Source organism: Hakea prostrata, chromosome 1, assembly GCF_041222555.1.
Source record: "Hakea prostrata isolate BN-2017 chromosome 1, UWA_Hpros_2, whole genome shotgun sequence".
In the NCBI taxonomy this organism is placed as follows: Eukaryota; Viridiplantae; Streptophyta; class Magnoliopsida; order Proteales; family Proteaceae; genus Hakea; species Hakea prostrata.
In genome coordinates this window covers 67,422,752-67,441,954 of record NC_142600.1, presented here as the reverse complement: position 1 = coordinate 67,441,954, position 19,203 = coordinate 67,422,752, and the positions used below count along the sequence as shown (strand labels likewise).

Sequence of the window (19,203 nt, the reverse complement as noted above, 5' to 3'; positions counted from 1 at the left end):
AAACTCCTGCCAGAGGACGGTTAGGGTTTTGTTATCACTATCCGACTGTTCGGGGAGCAGGAGAAGCAAAAGCATCACTCGCTATCACCAACATGGGGTACTAAAGAAGCCCTATCGTCCGCCATTACTCGTTCCGATAAACTACAAAAAGAAAAGACCAAGTAAACTTATTGATTCGGTGAGACGGAAGCTTGAGAGCGGGGAAGGCGCGAAGCAGACGACAAATGTTCAAATTCCAGACAGGAAGAATGAAACCTACGAAGACAACGAACCGCTTTTAAAATTCCCGCACGAGTGTTCGGGAATCGTTCATCAACGATCAAGATTCAAAGACGTTTTGAAAGTTTGAACTCACGAATCCGAAATAGGCGTTCGGAAACCGTCGCTTGGATGACGTGACCCACGATAGATCAACTGCAACGAAGACATGTGGCCTTACACTCACAACGCTCGAGGAAAAGTGACCACCGCATTAAATGTGATATGACATTTAATGAAGCACGCAGAGATCATCACCTGACGACGAACCCAGTTAAAAACCAAGCCCTCGGGATCGACCGAATGCTTGGTCTGGGGGGCTCGTGATATGGAGAGTTTATGATCTGACCGGGTTCATACCTGGTCCGACCCTCGACCCCGGTCGAGACGGAGAAAATCGAATCGCTCCCGAGCGAATCGGAGCCGGAGGATGGCTTGCTGAAGAAGAAAGATTATTCTGCTGCAAGCGTGCCCTAATCTTACTTATGGATTAGGGTAATCACCCTGATGACTGCAGACTCAAACTGACGGCTGCGGATAATCATCATCAAAGGGATAACTATCGCATAACCTAACGGTTATCTCAGGAGTCCTCTACTAGCCCAAACTAGTAGAAGTCTATCGTTCAACGGATCTTATTGATAAGATCCAACGACTACGTAGAAATGTCCACGTAGGCACTCAGGGTTTTATCTCAGGGTTTTAAAGTTGAGTTACAACGATGACAATTTAATCAAATGTCCACGTAGGCACTGCGCCAACCATAATCCCGCACTTCACCAGAAAAAATAGTTGAGTTACAACAAGGTGGTGGCAGGGCAATGTTCAATTTATCTATAATTTTTATTAGAACTGGGACACGTGGAAGTTTATTATTCAACTGTTACAGTTAACCTATTAAGAATTGAATCGGCTACGGTCCAACTCATCTACTGACAACCAGATTTCCTATGCAATTCTCAATTTCCTTCAACAAAAATTAAATCTAATACATTTTTAAAATTATATTTATATAGAATCTGCAGCATCTGCTACGATTAACTTCAACTAAAGAATAAATCTAATAAAATTTTAATATTAAATTTAAACAAAAGAAGAGGATAATTAAAATTAGAACAAAGTCAACCGGCTTAATCCAACGCGGTGTCATTGTAGGCGTATTCTGCTAGTACTTACGACGCAGCGTCTGCCAAACGTGGGAGGTTGGCTTTTATTATAAAAAGAAAAAAAAAAAAAAGAGTCTGGGATCGAGCCGAGTATAATCCTGGTTTGATAATAATCTTCCCATATCAATTTTATATTTAATATATCATATCATGCTACAACCTGAAGGCACCTGGTTATATTTTGGTTTTCTTAAATATTCTATTCTATTCCATTCAATAACCTTTAAATGATACTCAAAATTGTAATTTTCCATTCACTTCTTAAGTCATTAATAAATAATATCTAAAACTGTAATATTCTATTCATGTGTATTAATTATTAGTAGATACTGTTGTATTATTTTTAATATAATAAAATAATAAACGTTTCATTTAAAATTGGATTTATAAGTGCGGAAACTTTCCTTTGTTTATTTTAGGAAAGTGTGTTATATAGTCCCACATTGGAAACCGAGATGTCGGGATCCAAATTAATTAATAGGTACTGCCTATTAACTTTGATTTAATATCAAAAGACATGCCAATGCGTGTGCAGTGTAACGAGCGAGACGGTGTCACGACCCCAATTCTCACAGCCACAGGCTAACAACCTGGTTGACAGTTTGACCCATAAACATATATATGTACACACCTCTTTATAATCAATAAAACAAAATGCTAGACAAAACATTTTCAAAAACAAACAACCTGGTTGACAGTTTGACCCATAAACATATATATGTACACACCTCTTTATAATCAATAAAACAAAATGCTAGACAAAACATTCTCAAAAACAAACAACCTGGTTGACAGTTTGACCCATAAACATATATATGTACACAGTCTAAAGTCCTGTTATATTTACATTTGACCTTTCAACACAAACAACCTGGTTGACACAGTTTGACCCATAAACATATATATGTACACAGTCTAAAGTCCTGTTATATTTACATTTGACCTTTCAACAGTGTCTAGATCAATACATACAGTCTCAAAGAAATATATACATTCACTGTCCAGTTATACAAACACCAAACGTAACGAAATAAATGAGATTACATCTTCAACTTTAAAGGCATTGACAGATGGCAACACCTTGCCTTTATCATGAATCTGAGTACCTGTCAACATTTACAATAATGAGCTTTGCGGCCCAGTAAGCAATAAAGACAACCATGTAAGTAAGTCAGGCAATTCATTATGCATCGATTATCACATCAAAATCATATAACATCATACATTCCAAACTTTCCTTTCTTTTCTTCTTTTCCTTTATCATTTTCCTGTTCCTTTTTCCTTTTCTTTTCCTTTTCCTTTTTCCTTTTTTCATTAAACTAGACCTAAGCGCTACCTGTAGAGAGAGCACCATCAGTCTAAACCACACAAGTGGCATCAGTCTCTTGGCTCAAGGCCAGGTGTTCTCTACAGGAGGCCATCATCGGTCTAGTATATCTTTTCACTTTTCAGTCTCGCTTCATGCCCTCCCATTTGGGTACATAAGTACCAGGACTTACAGAAGCCATTACATTTTATTCCTTTCTTAATTTCTTTTATTTCCTTTCTTTTCTTTTCACTTTTCAGTCTTGCTTCATGCCCTCCCAGGACTTATAGAAGCCGCTTCATGCCCTCCCATTTGGGTACATAAGTACCAGGTCTTAAGAAGCCTTTAACATTTTATTCTTTTACTCTTTCTTATATTCACTTTCAAAATTGCCTTACCATGCTCTGCATATTTCCATGAACATTTTTCAATCCAGTCATCATTCAGTCTCATCTGAACACAATTTATGCAATTCAATCAAGTAAATATGTGAGCATGACAATTCCATATCTGATAATCATAAGCATCATTCAATCTCATCTGAACATAGTTTATGACATTTCATCATTTACATATGAGAGCATGATGATTTACATTTAACATGCATAAACATCCTTTCAAATTCACGATGACAGTTCAAGAATACTATTAGCATTCCAAGTCAAGCAGTTCAGTCAAATCATTAGGCTGTCATCCAATCCAGGCATTTTGTTCAATACACAAACACACATATATCATGTACTTTCCATATATTGCATCAATGAATAAATAAAATAGACTTTATGTCATCATGTGCACATTACATGTCTACTAAAAGGAATCACCCACTAACATTTACAGGTTGGTCAATATTACTTACCTGTTCCGTGCGTGTCCTGACCTTGGTTCCATCATAATTCGCTATCCTTGCATCTCGATCGATCAACGGAAATTACGAAAACGCAGGGGCCAACAGGGAATTTTTCCCCTTTTTATATTATTTTCTTTCTCTCTCTCCTCCTTTCTCTCTCCTCCCCACGGTTTTCTTCTCTCTCCTTTCTTGTCTTCCTCTTCTGTCTCCACTCCCTCTCTCTCTCCTCTTCTCCCCACTCCTTCTCTCTCCTCTTCCTTTAATGGCTTCCCTCCACTTTCTCTATTTCTCTCATTTCTCTCCTCTCTCCTCTGCTTCCACTCCTCTCTCCTCTTCTCCAAGTTCTCCTCTAAGGCCTTTAATGGCTGCCCTTTATCTCTATTTCCCTCTATGCTTCACTTTACTTCCACTTCTTCTCTCTCCTCTAGCTCACTTTTCTTTCTCTCCTCTTGCACGTTCTGTCTCTTCTCTCTCTCTCCTCCTCTCCTCTTAATTGCTTGGTACTTCTCTTTCTCTTATTCTGTCTTTTCTTTCTTCTCTATCCTCAGCTTCAAACTGTTTCTCTGCAATCTGATTTCTGCAAATCTCCAACCCTTCGCTTTTCTCTCCTTTCTTCTACTCTTCTTCTCTTGCTTCTCCACTACGCAGCAAAAATCTTATCCATTTAACTCTCTTTTGTCGGTCCTCTTAAGTCGGTTATATAATATATATATATATATATATATATATATATATATATATATATATATATATATATATATATATATATATATATAATATAATATATATAAAATATATATAAAATATATATAAAATATATATATATGACTAATGGGCTTGTGGGCCCGCTGTAATATCTTATGCAGGGCCCACTCTGAGGTGCTAATATCAGTACCTCTGAGTTCCGAAAATCATGCCGATCATTTCCTCGTTTTCAGTTCAGTCTAATTCCACTGTTGTGGGACCCACAAGTGATGTTTGACCTTGACCACAATGACACGTTCACCCACAATAATAAAATAATAATAGAAAAAGATGCGGGGCATTACAGACGGTGTACCGTCCGAGCGCGCACGCGCGGCGTGGGCAGTGGGCTGTTTAGGCGTTTTTGGCGCACGCACTTAGCACTTAGCACTTAGCACGCTTCGAGCGAGATCAGATCTGAACCGTCTATTTTGATCAACGGCAGATCTAGGGCGATGGAAGTAGATCCATAAATGTCATCTTGATGGTTCAATCTGGACCGTTAGATCGTGCGGCCGAACGATCCAACGGCTCAGATCTGAACGTTGGCATTTGTATCCCTACAGAGAGGTGCACCCATACGAACAGAGTCATGAACTGTTCAGTAGAGGCACCTCAATGCCTATAAATCCTCTCTAGTATCTCAACAGCAAAAGATAAGAAAATCCGAAGATTTCTCTGTTCTGAGTTTTGTCTGTGCTTTGCAAAACTCAGGAAACAACCTTGAGTTTGGGCTTCTTTGTATCCTGGGAGACGGTTCGCTGGTACCTCATAGCACCTTCCGTGAGGGGCGAATTATGTCTTAAGGACAACAACATAGTAACGTGCCTAGAAGCATCAGTTGTCATATTGTTATCTCGTGCTCCTAATTACACCAGGTTTTACTTTTTCTAACAGATACTGGGTTACATTTTAGTTTTTTTGAATAACCTCAGATCTTCACTAAAAAGATGTGATACATTAGGTCTAAAATTGCAATTGTAATCTATCAATTAATTCTAGTTAAGTGTCACTACCATTTCTCTCCTTCTCATTTCTTCAAAAAAAATTGTAATTTGATATCATATTCAACGTATTTTTTGCTCAACTCTACTCAATTGATCGTATTATCATATTATACTATCATATCATACTACTACTATAAAAGTATGAACTCAAGGGACACAGCTACTTTTCGTTTTCCTCCAATACCCTTCTTTATTCAATCAATTATACATTTTTATTAGTAATAAATAATGTTATAATGGTCAATTAAAATTTTTGAAATTATTTGAATCAATTTAATTCTCATTTTTGTTTCTCATTTATCAAAGAAACCATTACAATTGATTGCAGAATAGAAAGAACTGAGATGCACTTGTGTCAAATAATGCATATGGCAGAAATAAAACAAAATGGCCTTAAGCATAGAAGGTACACAATATTCTGGCAAAACCATACACGCTAGTTATATAGAAACAAGATTTAAAAGAAATTTCAATTCTTGGTGATCGATTGCAGAATATTCACATAGACACCATTCCCTTTTAAATCCCAAACTTCTTAGGGGGATGATAAGGAAGACACCAAGTTGTCTATATCAACTCACACACTGACACCATTTGCATCAGAATTTGATGATGTTAAGAATGACGATGATGACGATAAGATTGATCAACTTACAAATTGTATTCTGGAGAAAGGGTGAGTAAGATGGATAACATGAGAGGATTTATGAGCCCCTCCAACTCACAAGGGAGACTAAATTAACCATGCTACTAAGGTACCAATCACAAAGCAAATGCTCAAGGACTTTTGCGTTGTTAATCAGTCCAAATGAAGGGTTAGATGACATGGATGTTGATGTTACAAGCTCGTTTGTTATTGTTGGATGATACGAACCCGTATCTTGAGCTCAGAGAAAAGAAGAAATTCAAGAGGGTTAGGGACAGGTTTAAGAAAGAAACAGGGTTGGGGAAGAAGAAGAACACAGAGACACGAGAGAGTGATAAGAGACAAGAACGATATTCTTCATTACCTACAAATACCTTTCCCAATTACATTTATAGACTAGGGTATCCCTCCAGTCATATGACCTCTCTACCCCAATATTCTCTTATATTCCCTAACCCATACCCATGTCTCACATTGACACTCTAACCCCTGACCCTCTTATTGACAACACCCACACTATATCCGTAACATTGCCAACCCCTTATGAGAACCTTGTCCGCAAGGTTCCAATGCCACATCTCACGTGCCTTAGCCAACACCTCTTGCTTGTAAACCGTCGCTTCTAGCACCTACCCCAAGAGCCATGTTAGCAGCCCATTTTAACGTACTTCTTTCTTTCCTCACCACATGGCCTAACAATATTTCCATATCCGTTTTCGATTTGTATAATTATGATGAAGTCACCTTGTCAAGATAGCAACTTGTCTTGCTTCATGAGACCTATAATCTTTTGAACAAACCTCTGCACCAGCAGCCTCAGTTATCTGACCGATTCTCCACCAATACTTGCCATAGTCCTTGTCAAATAACAGTACTTTGGCTTGAGGACATTCAAACTGTAACACAGCAACATGGGAAAATCAGCTATCAGCATACTCAGCGAGAGGAAGGACATTACAGTAACCTCAGGCTTATTAGCAACATTGCACCCCAAGAATTCTGATCCAAAGGGTATCACTTTTCCAAGTGCTCTCTTTGCAACTTCAGCTTTTGTGATCCATAAGATAATCACTGGCCGGATTGTCTTGAAGAGGCTACACATTATCAAAGGAGAAAACCTGACTAGCATGCTCCTAACTGCTTCTTCATAAGAGCGCATGTCCTGTAAAAATTGTGCCTTTGGTGCAATTGTTGTTTCTAAAATGACACAGCAAACTATTGGTTTCATGGAAAGAATTTTCCCCATACCATCTTTGTCACATCCCGCCCAAATACACCCAAGCCTATACCCAACTGGGTTACCCGGGGGAGTGATCCACAGCCCAAAAGATCAAGTTTAGGAACGATCATATCCATTTTGAACAATAATATAATCAAAAGCAAGAACAAATCATTGTATTCTAATAAGTAAATAATGAAATTCAAGAAAGGATCTCAGAAGGATCACTAAGAATATCAGAGTGCAGAAAACATGATACCAAACCAAGACAACTGTAGAGCATAGCGGAAATATACTCCACAACATATGCGGAAGGTAGATCAAAATCTAAGTAAAGCTCTAAGCTAATACAAGTAAAGTAAAAGATAAGTCTAGAAGGAACAAGAGAAATCTAATCCACATCTTCAGTCGGCTCTTCTTCATCTTCTTCACCTTGCGCTTCCTCATATGTACCGTCGTAGTATTCCAAACCTGTAGAGAAATCTAACAAGACATAGTACAAAAGGAGTGAGTTTCAAAAGAAACCCAGTAAGGCAATTAATCCATAATAACATAAATAGCAGGATTTCAAAGCAAAACATGAATGCAATATGGTATGAGACAAACAATGAATGTATGAATCTAACTCTAGGTATGCTAGTCTCTATTGGCAGACATTTTTTAAGTCATAGCACCATACTTCTTTGGGAAGGTCTCATCACACAACGCTGTTTGGTAGTGGGTCCGGCATCCCTCGGGACATTCCATGGCTGGAGTTTAGGTCACCTCTCTCTCACATCACCATTGGTCTGAGTATTGGTGCATGTCAAGGTAACGCCTAGCCAAATGCAAATCTTCTACTTAGTTATATCAACTCAGTTCCAGATACGTCAATTCCTTGCCCCTGGCGATCCTTTCCGGTATCCTTCACACTAGAGTCCTCATAGTCCCTGACTACGGACTTATCAACCCTATAGGTCATCCACATATGGTAAACGGGAAGCTCTCACATCCTCTCACAGGTTGGTTACCTGTCTTGAGCGCCCGTGAGCCCAAGTCTATCCATATGCAACCCTACCAATAAATGGCCCCCACAATGTGATTTACGTCCTCTCACGGGTTGGTTACCGGTCTTGAGCGCCCATGAATCCCCATTGCTGCCACGGGTCGTTCGGTCTCAATACCCTTCGGAATCGGGTCTGATATAACGGGGTATTCCTAGCCAAACACTGCTAGACAACCCTAAGTATGACAACCAACAATTCATGAAGGTGTCAATGGGCATCTTCGGAGAACATCACATACTATTCCTCCGATGTCCAAGGACAGAAGTGTCAAAAGGACACCTCTCCTTCCCAAACCATACTTAATCAGTCACAATCACAAATCAATCATATCATATACATTTACAGTATCTAGAAAATATACCATAGTAAGATCCATCTCATATACAATTGACAAATAAAGACATTCATAAACTAAAGAATACAAGTAAATAAAGCTACTGCAATTAAAGTAAGTGCAACAGTAGTATATCCATAGAAGAATCTATTTATGGTAACAAATCCGAAAGATTCTAATATAGAAACTAAAATCACACAATCTATGCTATTATAGAAGTAACCATCCTTACCTTATATAACTTGAAGAGAATCTCCAAGGATCAAGGAGAATCTTCCCAAACTTGACAAGAAGGTCCTAAACAAGTATATATATCATATTAGGAAAGAAACCTAGAAGGTAAGAGATCAAATCATCCAAAACAGACCAAATATGAGGTTGCTGTCCTCATTGGTCGATTGATTGGTCTACTAACCCAGTCGACCAATCAGTCGATCAACAGGGTCGGTGACAGACAAAAACAGGGATTTCTGGTCTGAAATCCGAATTTTGTGATTCGAATCGCCACCAAACAAGAAAGGAATCATCATGATAGTATTCTAGTGCTAAGGAACAAACCTAACACTATCATTGATAAAAAATCTAAAGACAAAAAAAAAAAGAAACAAAACTTACCATAAATGTATTAGTCATGGTTTTCGAAGAAAGCATGGTATGATCAAGAAGAAAGAACTAGAGATTGATAGGTTACAACTCTTGTAAAGAAAACACAGCGATTGACTACTAATATGATCAATAAAACAAATCTAAGAAGATCAGAATTTGAATCAAAAGATGAACGGAGACAAGATCATGATTTAGATCATGATTCCTTCAAAAGCTTGCAATGATCATGATTAAGATCATTGCATTAGCCATTAATCCTTAGGAAATCATGAGAGACGAGTAGAGGGATGCTTGCAACAGAGAATACCTTGTGTTGCAAGAGCAAGAGAAATGATGAAGATCCAACAAGAAAACCACCAAAGGCCCAAAGGAGATGACTTGGGGAGAGCTCTGGTTCGTTCCAGAGGCTTAGGAGGTAGAGGAGGCAAAAAAAACTCGAGCATGCACTTAAATAGAGCAGCCAAGACCTAAATCCGCAAAACAAATCTCATTGGTCGATTGATTGGTCTACTGGTCTCCATCGACCAATGGAGACAGCAAGGTACATAAATGCACTGTTTTGATCATAACTTCTTCGTTTGAAGTCCAATTGATCCGAGATTCGAAACGGAACTTACACACAAACATACTAACACTATCTAGCATGAATTGGACATCATCCATGGTCCAAAAATCAGTACTTTATAAATTGGGAACATGAGTTTCTAAATTGGAAACAACATGGTTCTCATAGCAAACTCACCATGGATTCAAGGGAAGAATTAGAGAGAGCAAGGCTTCACTCTAATGGAATATCAAGAACATATCAGAGGCAAGAATAACTAAATAGAAAATCAAAAGAATACTAATCCTAGAATGAGAGGAATCAAAAATAGAAACTTACTAGAATGCTTATATCAATGGTCAACATAGAAGGCTAAAATGGCTAGAAAGAAAGGGGAATTGATTCGAATAGATGAAATACATTAGAACAGCAGTAAAGGCTAAGATCGAACATGTTAAACATTAATTAGAAAAGAAGCTACAGTAGAATGATCATGCTGTCCAAAACTCAATCAAAATCAATGAAGAATTGAAGAGATTCATCATGTGGTTTCAAGGAATGCATAGAGTGATTGGGGGTTCACTCTAAGACATAAGGAGATTAGAGAATAGGTAGTTACAGTAGTGTAACACCTTCTCCACAATCAAAACATCAAGATAGAACAGTAAGAAGAAGAAAAGAGAGAAGAAGGAGATAGAACACTGAAATCAAGGTCTAACTTCAAGTTGTAACATTAAACTAACATTTCTTTACCCAAAACAGATAGGGTGTCCTAGCTAGGTTTGGGCTGGATTTCACAATCTTGACGAACCCCGACATAATGTAAGTACTTTACTAGAGTCTTTCATCTTTCTTCAATATTGCAAGCCATTAATCGTGGATTGAATGTGATCAACCACCCAACATCCGCATTACTAGGGCCCAACTCATTAAGGTAAGGAACCATAGAGTTCATCTCTCCCAAGGTAAAGAAGATGAGTGCCCTAGGATAATCAAAGACCATGGTTGAAATGCCCTTGGCTTTGGTTTATGAAACAAAAGTAGATGCCCATCCAAGTTTCATTAGCATATAGACTACCATGGTGAAAGCCACAATTGCCCCAATGATGACAGCCAGATAGAAGAATTTGAAGAATCTGTCCAAGTGAGACATGCACTCAGCACTCAAGAAAAGCACCAGCTGAATCAATTGAACTTGATGACCGTCAAGCTGAATATCAATGTATTCCTCTGTGTCATTGGTACATTCAAACAGCTGGCCATAACTTGAAGAGGTTATTATTTTTCTTCCATCAATGACTGCATAATTCTCACCTAGAAAATATTGGCTAAATGGCCAAAAGAGTAGGAGAATTCTGTAGTTTTGGCTGCCCACTTCCAACATATTACTTGTTTGTCATTAGAATTTGACACTAAATCATCACCAACATAGTTGAATTGCTCCAAATTTACAACACCTCCATGACCCTCTAGATTCCGACAATGATCAATCTGTTTCACTAAAGCCAGATAACAGAGGAAACAGTCGACCTTGGTACTTGCAAGCCCACTCATGGCTCCTAGCAAGGATGACTCTACATTGGCTACAGCTATAAAACGAAAGATTATTTCCAACTGGTGTGGCACATTTTTGCTTTGACTCTCTCTTGCCGAAGGAACTTGATATCATGTAATAAATCTTGGAACCCTGCTCAAGAGAATGAATGTTGCCAACAATTATTGCAATGCCAATAATAATGAAGGTCAACCGCCTAGGAACCATACGTGTTGTGAACTTTGTCTCCTCTGCTTTTCTGACTCTATAAAGCCTCCATTTATTTTTTTTCTTGCTCCCTCAGAGTTTGAAAAGGAAATACCATAGCTGCCTTGTCCAAGTACTCTAGCACTAAATCATTATCAAGGTCATCCTTCTCATAGAGTCGAGAAGCATTGCTAGGCCTATGGTGATGTATGTTGAGAGTAGAGGCAGTGTAGACATGGGAAACATGAGTGGGAGAAACCAATTTTATGGCCTACAATTTTGTATACCTCCACAATTGCACTAATAATCTTTGTAGTGAAAATCCACCCAATAGTAGCAAAGAAACAAATGTCAACTAGGAACAACAATGTCAAATGAGAACCTTGTGCTAGTAGCTCTAAGCAAGTGGAATCCATGGCCACACATGAAGTCATTAAAAACAAACTAAATGACCAATTATCTTGCTGTGGCATTCTTCGAACACTTCAGGGTTAGAAATAGAAGGTTGGGGTCTTCAACCAGGTTCAAAAGTCTGAAATAATTTTAGTCTAGCATTTTTACGAACAAGTGGTAGTCGGGAGAATTGGTACCTCATTTTGAAGAATAATATCTTCGAGGTCCTACTGCCAAGGTCCTGCTGCCAACAATGAATGTCGACAATGGGATGCAGGTGATGCTTATCGTGGATTCCGATCGAGGCCATCTTCCCTTCCAATTTTGCCACAAATGCCACCTTCTCCCTCTCCTTATCATGGTTTTAGCATTCAGCCACAATGGTTTTGCCGGCAGGTTCATTGTCTAGCCCACCTCCCTCATGAAACGGCTTCGGTTATTTGATCTATGATGCCATCTAGTCTTCCGATTGAGTCTTCGAATGCCAACAACTGTGCAAGACTATGTGGGGTAATGATTCCCTGATTTAAATACCTCTTCTGGTGACTTCTGTATTCGATTTAGCAATCTCCCACACACTCTGCCCATCGGCCAAATCTAGTTTCCTTTTGTCCTCAGAGCGCACTATTCGATCCACCACTGTAATATCACTGCTTGAATCGCCATTTACCTATTGCATTTAGCTTCAGACTGCTTAACCTCTTCTGCTAACGAATTTGTGTTTTTCCCAACTACAACTAGTGCTACATCTTGGGGTTCTTTTGTAGGTCTCTCCACCTCCAACGCATGCAACCTTATCACCTCACCAAATTGAGCTTCTAGTGCTTCAATAAAATCAAACCAAGTTGTGAACAGAGCTCTACGATTCATCTGACGAAACCAATGTAGAGCATCTCCATCCATGTGAACCTGAGAAATCAAGAGATGGTACTTTTCGTTGGTGTAGTAATAGTCAAAGAAGCTATTGGCCATGTTGATCCAGCAGTTGGGATTGCCACCGGCGAAGCGGGGCATATCCAGGGATGGTTGCTTTATTGTTGCTCCCTCCATTTCGGATCCGGCAGGTCGGACCAATGAGACGAACTAGTATCTTGAGTCTCATGACCATCTGTTCGTTGGGCGTGAGTTTTCTATTGCTGTTTGGTCTAAGCTTCTCCAAGTCCACGGGTTTGTTTATACTCGGAGAAACTCTTGGAGTGAGGAAATCGGATGGGTTGTGGAGAGGTTCGCCGGTGATGATTTGGTTAGTCGCATTCGCAAGTTCAGCTTTGGAGTGTTAGTCTATCGGATTTGGGCAGTAAGAAATAACGTGGTTTTTCAAAATGGTCATGCTGTAGCTGAAAGCACATTCCAACATATTTTAAGCGATGTTCGAAATAGGTTTTCAAGGGGCGCTTGCATGGTGATTGATTCCCCTGCATGCTAACGTTGAGTTTTTCCACTGATGGAAGATTTAGGTGAAATTTCGGCTCCCAATGGCAAGGGCGGTAAGATAGATTTCTACTCCGAATGGGTGGATCTCGGTGAACTGTGATGGATCTATTCGGTCTGCCCTTGGTGGGTATGGTGTTCTCGCACGAGACGCAGCGGGAGCTGCTATTTTTGCTATAGCAAGTGTTGTGTTTGAAACAAATATATTGGTAATGGAGCTGAAGGCGATCCTTCGCGGCTTACAACAAGCATCTGATTTAGCCTATACCCGTGTCGGATTCTCAGGCTGCTGTGGCAATGTTATGGGGCAAGTATAGCATTCCTTGGTTTGCTCAAGAGTTAGTCGCGGACATTCGAGACCTCTTGCAACAGTTCGACTATTGTGTTTTTCATCACCACATTCGGGAGTTAAATACTGGTGCTGATCTTTTGGCGAGATTTGGTCACTTTGTAAATGAAGTTATTTTCCTCCCTCCTAACATTCCTGATGACCTTGCACGGTTAATCAGAAATGATGTGGATGGGATGTTCTATTATCGTATGTAATTTTGTTTCCGTTATTTATACAAAGCTACCTTTTTCCAAAAAAAAAACTTAACTAATCGATAAATAATAGAAGTGAAAATAGGTATTTTATTGAATGATTTAGATTTAGTTTAGCAAATCTGACGGTGAATATGTAAAGCCATTCAGCCAACCTATTCACACGTCTGTTCAACCACATTTATGCCTTAGAAAAATACATAAATATAGGTGAACTGTGTAAGTAAAACTTACCATTAAATCTATTGAATTAAATCTGAACCGTTTATGATGGACGATTTAGATTTAATTCTACCAAATTTAATGATAAGATTTTTAAGACCGTTCAGCCAAGCAATTTACACGGCTGTTCAGCCACCACCTTCCCATGCTAGTGTTGTTCTGCCTACATGGAATTATTCCTTTGGGTTCAACAACAGTGGAGATGAAGTGACTAGAAAGAGAACAGTGGGGTGCTTGATGTTATTGAATAGGGGAGATGAAGCAGAATCTACTAGGCTTGCAGCAACGGTGGGGAATAGCCGACAGCAAGGGTTCGAGATTCTCCAAATCATAGAGAATCTCGAACCCTTGCTGCTCTGTTCCCCAAAGTTTAGAAACTAATGTACAACTTTTCGGCGAAATTCGGCAAAATTGCACCGAATTTCGGCCTTTTCGGTGAAAGGCGAACTTAAATGGCCACTGAATTTCAAAATTGCAAAATCGCCAAAATTTTCGGCCATATTCGTGATATATCACCAAAATTTAGGCGATATTCTGCGATATATCGCCAAATCAACTATGTATAGATGTTTTGCCGATTTCTCACGATTTTAGGCGATTTCTCCCGCGATTCTATAGCAAAATCTTCAAGGTCAATGGAAAATCTTACAAATTTTGTCCCAATGATTCAAGACTCAAAAGGCAATGTGCAAAATGTGATTAGGGTGGAGAATCTACATAGAATAATTTCTCAAAATAATTCAAATTAGGAAGACAATTTATAGTAAAATCTTCAAGATTAATGAGCAAGCTTACCAATTATATTTCAGTGATTTAGGCTTCAAAAGTCAACGTGCTAAATGTGATTAGGGAAGAATATATACATAAAAGAATTTATAGAAATAATTTAAATTCTGAATGAATTCTGTAATGGAATCTTCAAGGTCAACAGATAATCTTTCCAATTATGTCCGAATGATTTAGGCCTCAGAAGGTAACTGTTAAATGTGGCTAGGAAGGAGAATTTAAATGGAAGAATTTATAGGAAATAAATTAAATTTATCAAATATTGGCATCAAATTAGGGTAGACACCAAATTTCAACCTAAAATGACCAAAAGTACCCCCAGAAATGGGGGGGGGTTGAAATCTGCCCATTTTTGGGTGAAATCTCGCCAAAATTTCGGCGAGATTTCACTAGTTCGGCCAGTTCACCAGGTAGCAAACCGGCGAACTTTACCAAAATTTCATTCTTTGTCAAAAACATTTTTCGAGACCTTTCCCATTTTCTCCAAACTAATTAATTCTCAAATTCCCATCTACTCCCAGGTCAGCTTCCTCAATTAAATCAAGTATCCCAAAGGGTGGCACACCATTTACGGGCGAACCCAACCCTCCCTATCTCCAAATCATAGGGAATCTCGAACCCTTGCTGCTGGCTGTTCCCCACAGTTGCTACGAGCCCATTAGATTCTGCTTCATCTCCCCGTTTAGTAACATCAAGCATCCCACTGTCCTCTTTCTAGCCACTTCATCTCCACCTTTGCTGAACCCAAAGGAATAATTATTTGTAGGCAAAACAACACTAGCATTACCCAGGAAGTGAAACACTACTTGTGGCACCTTCGCAAATTTCACCTTATCCACCAGGTCATCAAGGTAATAACACGAAATGAGCCCGGTCTGATCTCTGTCTCTCTCGCCCGTTCCAAACCCTACTGACTCGGCAATTGAACTCTGCCATTCCAATTTCATATAGGTTCACTGGAAGCTTGGTAAATGTCGTTCCGGAGTCCCCCACCATTTCCCCATCGCCTGCCTTCGCTCTCTTCAAACTCTCTGGTGCCGGAATTCTACTCCCTCCGACTAAAATTGCTTCAAGTCCGATAGAGTAGATGTATGCATATCTAAGGTTGTTAAGCACGAGTGTGTACTGAAACTCTTCTTTTCCATTCACAAGTTGCTTCCTGCTGGAGTAGCGGTCGAGAATTAGTGAGCTTGGTCAATCGGTTCGCCGGAAATCAGAGGAGTGAGAAATCAAACAGTAAGAGAACGAGTCTCTCAGATAGGGAGAAAGGTTGGATAGTTGAGCTACTAAAGAGAGTTCACCTCTGCCGAAGCCTGCGACACCAATTGGTTCCCCAAGTGCTATGCGAGCACAACCAAAAGTGAAAATTTTCAAATGAAGAGATGGAGACGGCATGGTATTGGGATAGTGTTGCGGTATAGTGAGTAGCGTACCAAATGTCGGCAATACATCACCATGTCAGATGAGAGCAACATGACACCAATGGTCGACACTGGATTTACCATAAGTCGACAATATATCGCTGACAAATCCGTGATATATAGGGGAGTGTTGGTCAAATTTTCGATGGATTTTTTTTTTTTGGGTAATACAAACAGATAACAAAGCTTATTACAAAATATTTGTTATATGGTTCCATTCACATGACTGTTGTTCCTATAATGCCGCTTCCGCTAAAAGTTTGGCCTTCAGTAAAAATATCTGTTCGTCAGATGTATCAATTGGAATTGCTTGTATCTTGTTTGCTAAGAATAACAGATCATGGATTATCTCTATCGGCCAAGGAGTAGTCGGTCTCGGCAAATATTGATTGATGCATTTCCAATTGGTTGCTATTAAATCAATCTGGAGCTTGTGATTTAGTGCCAATTGCAGCCCTGATGCTAATCCTTTAGCCAGCCTGTTTTCGATGGAATTTTAACCCTATTTTTGCCTATTTTCTCTCTCCTCTCCAAAGCTTCCCAGGACTTCTCTCCTATTTCTTGCATTTGTACCCTAACTTTCTCTGATATTTTACGTCTACGAATGCATCTTGCTTCATTGTTGTTGGCAATCACATTATTTGTATTACTCAAATGGGATTTCACACAGATCTACGAGTTTTTTCATCTCACATGTAACTATTCTTCTTCAACTAATTTTTGACAAAATGCATGTCATAATATTGTTAGGTAGTTATGAAATTAAAGTATGTTGAACACCGTGAGCCGATACAAACTCACAGAGTCGGAATTTTTTTTGCAAAGTGATTTATTATTTTATTTTTGGGCGTAAAAAATTGTATTTTTTTACACTGAAAATACTTATTCTTTAAGAGATAATATGTTGTATGGAGACAGTGAAACTCCATGGACCAATCTATGGACTCACGGAGTAGAAACATTTTTTCCACTTAATAAATAATTATTTTATTTTTAAAATTTATCAAAACATTAATAAAAATATAAATAATTATGAAAAAGGGAAAAATGGAGGAAAATATGGAAGAATGTTTTTAAAATTATAGAAAATGATGGATAGCTATGTAAGTGTTTTTCAAATGCTATCCATGTGGTTTTCTCGCCAGTTTTGATATGGGCAACCCTTTTTTTTTTGGCAAAAAAAAAGGGTAAAAATTCATTTTATATTTACAAAATAAAGAAAATTTTGCTAGTTAGTTACAGATTGTTTTTTTGTATAGAGAAAATTATTTTGGTGTTGTTCAATGACTTATGCAATCATTTTGAATGCAATAGTTATTATGTGTGTTAGTGGGAGTTAGAGGGTAATTGGTTCACAGGATGGACAGGAACAACTGCAGTCACAGGGAGAGCCTCAAAGACCGGCAACCGAAGGGAGAATTGACTTTGCATGATAGTATTGTGTGGCTATTGATGGAGATAAGAAAAAAACATAATATAATTTTGGGTAATTTTCATATGGACCCCCTGAGGTTTGATCTATGTCATTTTTAGTCCAAAAAAACTGAGACTTTGCATCTGCCTCCCCTCTACTATAGAAAAATGTCAATTTAAGGACAAATTACCACTTTTATGACGAATTTGCCCTTTTTTATTTATTTATTATTTATTTTATAATTTTAAGGGATGAAAATTTATTAATTTACAAAATCAGATCCTCTTTCATTACCCGATTCCCAAATCCCTGGTTCTACTAATTCTAAATCCTTATTTTCCAAACCTAATCTCCAACTCCTGAGCAAGCGGTGGAATTAAGGTACTTACGATTTCTACTGCTGCTGATCTGCGGAAAAACGAAGACCTAAAACATTCCAATCGGCAAAGAAAACCCTTTGGGGATGTCAGAGTCCGGCGACTCGTGGAGTGGCTGATCACCGTAAGCGGTGGAGTTGAGGACTGATCCAATTCCTTGGACAGAGAATGCACCATTAATAATCACATCAGGATGTGTTACAAGGCAATCATCAATGGTGAAATTTGAAATGGTGTTGTTAGTCAAAATGATCGATGTGTTCCCGAACAGAGTAGCGAGACGATAACCAATTGGTAACCTCAGAAGATCGGAAAATGTGAGTTCTTGAGGAACAATATGGTAAAGGATGTTTGACGAATCGAAGTTACGAGTCAGAGATGTGGCAGTGCTTTGAACGGCATCGTCGGTCGGGATGAAGAAGGTTGCAGTCATGGGGAAGGTAGATGGATCTGGTGCAGTGAGGATATTAGCCCAGCTTCTAAAATCATTTGCTCCCATTATAGCTTCAATGATGTTATGAAGCTGTTCCGGCGACATTTGTGGATGTTCCGACAAAGTTTTTGGTGGGGGCTGGTGGAGACGTTTTTGTTTGAGATAAGAGGATATGGAGCTACTCTTTGTCTCTTTAGGGATTTCTCTCTTGATCTATCTGCAACTCTGCGAAGCCAGATGTCAAACAAGTCTCCAATATTTCCTATTCTTGAGCCTCGTCATTTTAGCGACTATGATTTCGACCCCAGATCGATTATTTCCAGTTACACTCATTTTTCAATTATTTTTCTGTTATGGGTTTTTCTCTCCAGTTTCCGTCTCACCTTTCTGTTCTTGTATAAAGGTTCTGGAGGAAGCTCGAAAGCACAAGAGGGATACGGCCGGATTCGTTGATGGTCTGCACTTCAAGTTACAGAAACCCATATCGAAAGAAGACTCAGAGAAGAGCAAGTAGAAGAAGAAGATGATGTGGTGGAGAAATGCTCTGCTCTTCTAGAAATGGAAGTGGGCTCACACTGAAAGACCCAATGTCGAAGAGAACAGTTTAAACAAAAGCAATCGAGTTTGCAGAGGATCAATGTCCGAACCTGTTAACATTACAGAAAGCAGCAGAAGTGCTTCGGCCACGCCGTACCGGATGAACTGTAGACCTGCAT

The 19,203-nt window shown here is 38.9% G+C and overlaps 1 protein-coding gene and 1 pseudogene across 1 annotated transcript; both read right to left on the bottom strand.

The window, feature by feature from the left end:
• Positions 1-15,382: 15,382 nt before the first annotated feature.
• Positions 15,383-16,237, bottom strand: LOC149029512 (putative aspartyl protease At4g16563 pseudogene; annotated as a pseudogene).
• A 1,866-nt stretch (positions 16,238-18,103) lies between these two features.
• Positions 18,104-18,592, bottom strand: LOC149029511 (FAS1 domain-containing protein SELMODRAFT_448915-like). Its single transcript, XM_089143513.1, has one exon. It carries the CDS (start codon positions 18,590-18,592, stop codon positions 18,104-18,106), a length of 489 nt encoding a protein of 162 aa, XP_088999639.1.
• Between the last annotated feature and the right edge of the window lie 611 nt (positions 18,593-19,203).